Below are 4,234 nucleotides of genomic sequence, written 5' to 3'. Positions count from 1 at the left end.
TACAGCTCAGCTCTCTCTTCACCACAACGGACCAGCACAGAGTCTGCAATACTGCAAACACTGTACCAATCTGCCAATCTCATGCTCCATTCTTCCCTCACTCGTGAACAAAACCCCGAGATACTTGAACTCCTCCACTTGAGGACGAACCTCACCCTCGACCTGAAGAAAACAATCCACCTTTTCCCAACAGAGGACCATGACCTCAGATTTGGAGGTGCTGATTCTCATCCCAGCCGCTTCACACTCTGCTGCGAACCGCTCCACTGAGAGCTGAAGATCACGGCACTATGACGCCAACGGGACCACATCATCTGCAATGCTATTCATCACCACAGCATTATTATTAATGTTTCATAAACAATGTGATGGGAGGATTAGTTTTGCTTCATATTTTGAAACGTGCACTTCAGTCAAACATTCTTCTTTAATGGACGTCTTTTTACAGCAAATAAGTAGAGAAGTTACGGCTGTGAGGTGCATGCGAACATAAATCTTCAGAAGTTCTCCTGTGTTGATTTATGATGAGTTCCAATAATGGTCAGTCGGGTCATCTGGACAGTTTCTTTTTTTGTGTGTGGATTGACGTTTCACCCTCTATCCAGAGGGCTTAATCAGTCTGAAGAGGAGGATGGAACATGGACTTTGATGTCTTGAACCACTTTGGCTGTGGCTGCCTGCCTGGGAGGAGTCGACGGGGGAGAGGACAGCCCCCAGAAACCATCTTATCACCAGCAAACTGGTTGGTCCACTAAAAGAGTGTACTGCTTAGTGGGGAAAACAGTTTACTTGGGACTCCTCAGACTGATGAAGCCCTCTGGATAGAGGGCAAAATGTCTTTCCACAAAAAAAAAAGAAACTATCCAGATGACCTGGCGGACCATTACTGAATTTTGTACCTGGATGACTGAGCATGAACTTTGATGTTTGTGATGAGTTGTTTCAGAAATTTGAGCACAATTGATTAAAAATACAACTTTTAATGTCGCTTGTTGATCCAGGTCACTCATTGCAAACATGCAAGCCAAGGTACCTTCATGCTCGACCAAAGCAATCCCTCACTGGTTAGTGGTTCTGACCTGCGCAGTCACCAGGTCCAAACTCAACGTGAACACCTGCAGGGTATTTTGAAGCAGTGCTCTGCTGTCATCAATGTGTCAGAGAATGAGGGCATGTTTTGGATGAATGTTGCTCATCACCCCCCCAAAGGCTTCCAGAATGAATAACGGAGCATTAGCCCTGTTTTTGTGGCCCAGCAAATCACATTATCCCATATCTTTATCCTGAAGGCTTGAGATGCCACCAGACTGAGAAACTCCTCCTTATGTTTTCTGAACTTTATAATTACAACTAAATGGTAGATAAATGCTCATAAATCCCTGTTTGACAGCCTCTGTTCTGTCTTGTCTTTAAGCTGGTCGGATGTCAGCGGGAACTATCGTGATAACCGGAGGAATTCTTGCTGGGGTGATACTGCTGTGCATCGTAGCAGTTCTCTGTTACTGTCGACTCCAGGTATCCAATCTGTGCATTTGTCTTGTTGGAAAAATATTAGAATGTTTAAAAATTAAATGCATTTAGAAATACTGTGATATAAAACCATCAAGGTACGTACAACGTTAAAGCTGGCGTTGATTTGTAAGTACAAATAAAATAAGTTCGAAGCTTGCAGGGATTTCTGGCACAAGCTCGAGAATGGAAATGTTCTTAAAGGTTCGTAAATTTGATTCACCAGAAGATAAATGCATAAATAATGAGCTGTGATTTAGACCTTTACAATGTTTCTAAAAATTCTTCCTCAAAGCTAACCTCAAACTACACGCGTAGTTGATCAAATTGTTTTATTGTCTTTGTTAAAATCTTTCACAAATTAAAATGTGGATTCAAATTTGTTTAATAATTTAAGTCCTGCCAGCTCATGGTGGCAGTGTTCTGTTTCTGCCCATCAGTAGTGCAGCTCTGTGGTACTGTTGTATCAGAGTACTTTATGTACAAATACTCACAGAATGGCCTTTTTTGTTTAATAGACATTTATTAGATTAGATTATCTAATGATCATCGGTGCATATTTAAGTTTATGATCATCATCAGACATGTGAGAGAAGTAAAAGAGAAGAAAACTAGAACCCACTCACTTCTTACAGTTTATGAGTATTCCTTCAGTATAAACTCTTGTGCCTTCACTAAGAACGTGTGAACTATCTGAGACTTTGTTTGTGTTGTTCCCACAGTATTACTGCTGTAAGAAAAATGATTCGGAGGTGGACAAGGCCTCAGAGGCAGGAGCTGATCCCCTGTCTCACTTCCCCTGCAACGCTTGCAACGCCCTCACCATGGACGGCACTCCTATCACCCCGGTCTCTTTGGACCAGCTGGACACGGGTTCCCACAACAAACCCTGCCCCACCTGTTCGCCGTACCCCCTCCGCTCTGGACTCGCAGAAGACATGGGGAACGGAGGGGAGCGGCTGGGCTTCCATACCTACTATGAAAACCCGTCTGTGACTCTTCCCCAATCTGCAAACCCGCCCACTTCCTCCCCTCTGAGTTACTACAACCCCATGGATGTGTTCCCTCCTCCGCCGCGACCCTACAGCACTGACGTCTGACTCCTCATTCACCACAAACACATCCTCACACATGCTGCTTTGCTGAGGACTGAATTCAGGTAATTTATTAGGGTGAAGCACGCAAACACCTACACGTATTTTACTGCTCACTCTGATTCTGTTCGTCATTTACCCACGCTCATTGATACCAAGAGGTGACCTACCAACTCAGCCCACAGAGCTCTTGTGAGGGGAATAAAGCCACTCTGCAGCCCACAGAAGCTGCAATCTGAAGAACGTTTCATCTGTAAGAGATGATGCACACTTGTACCAGGATTTCAGTTTGTATGGCACAGAGCTAAATCCCACTTCCCTGATGTAGGTGGGATCTCAGTGCCGGTGGAGACGGAGGAGCACGGGGACTGATTCTGTCGTTCCAGCCACATGAGAAATTGGTCAGGAGCATTTCTCTGTGTGATTTTTTCTAAATAGTTTAGAAGTGACATGAATTATGTTTATACAAATCAGCGTTTTACATCAAATTATTCAAAACAAAGTATTTCTGAATAATCTGCAACAAATGAGACTGATCATTCAGGAATTGTGGAGAATTTACCATAACTATAAGGATCTCTATGAAAATATCAAATGCTGTACCCTAATGTCAAAAATAGTTGTCTAAAGCCCCTTGTACATTACTGTAGGTATTTTTTTTATGTGTGTATTTTGTTTATATTTGTTTTTTCTTCATACATTCCAACAAAAATACTGACATATCCATCCTTCACTACTAGGTGGCAGGAAACATCTACATTACTGGCATAAAAATACAAAGAAAGAACATTCTTTGCTTGGCTTAAGGCAGGGGGGCCCACATTTTTTAAGCATGCAAACTACTTTTAAAATGACCGAGTCAAAGTGATCCACCTACTATAAAAATACCAAACGTCTGTACTCGTCCAATTGCAGTGAAAAACACTCGCAGTCCGTGATATCCTTCCAAAGTTGCTGGGTCAAATCCTCCTTCACCTTTTTCTTTCTCAGCTCGCTTTTCGGAAGGAAGTCAGTGTCTTAGTTTTTATGAATAGTCCGAAAATGCCGCTCCACATTTCCCTTCTTCGGAATAGCAATGGTAGTCTGTCGAATGAGGTAAACGCACTTCGAATGACATCGTGAAAAAGAAAAGTCCTCCTCCCATTCCATATGGAAATGGTAGGGGCTTTGCTTCTTACTTGGTCCAGCTCCCTCACTCATTTTACAGCCTTTCTTGAGTTTACATTAGAAGAAATAATCTGAAGGCTAACTAGGCACCTCGGTAGCTTACTAGTTTTTTGCGTGGTTGTATGTGTATGCATGGTGAAAAGGTCAGGTCTCAGACTGGCTGCCCTGTATGTCAATCACGTGATAATTTTCATAGTGAGGATGGATGATAGGCTGATGTCTATTTTTTGAATGCCATGAGGTCGACCGATAGATCACGATCGATGTATTGGGCACCACTGGCTAAAGGTTTTCCCAAAACAATTATAGCTCTTATTTTATGTTGTTGGGTTTCTCTGTTTTCAACCTTTTTCCTTTAGAGCACATGACCAAAAATTAATGGATAAAGTGAGACAGACAGTTTTTGGTTTCTTGGAAACCAAGTGTCTTGTGTGTGTGTGTGGGGGGGGGGGGGGGGGGGGGGG

The 4,234-nt window shown here is 42.9% G+C and overlaps 1 protein-coding gene across 1 annotated transcript; it reads left to right on the top strand.

The window, feature by feature from the left end:
• The first annotated feature begins 1,422 nt into the window (after positions 1-1,422).
• LOC119427290 (protein FAM163A-like) lies at positions 1,423-2,740 on the top strand. The gene is made up of 2 exons (XM_037694869.1): positions 1,423-1,515; positions 2,232-2,740. The coding sequence occupies exons 1-2, from the start codon at positions 1,423-1,425 to the stop codon at positions 2,607-2,609; spliced, it is 471 nt and encodes a 156-aa protein (XP_037550797.1). The 3' UTR covers positions 2,610-2,740.
• The last annotated feature ends 1,494 nt before the right edge of the window (positions 2,741-4,234 follow it).

This window comes from Nematolebias whitei, chromosome 21, assembly GCF_014905685.2.
Source record: "Nematolebias whitei isolate Nwh7 chromosome 21, NemWhi1, whole genome shotgun sequence".
Taxonomy (NCBI): Eukaryota; Metazoa; Chordata; class Actinopteri; order Cyprinodontiformes; family Rivulidae; genus Nematolebias; species Nematolebias whitei.
This window is presented reverse-complemented; position numbering and strand designations above follow the sequence as displayed.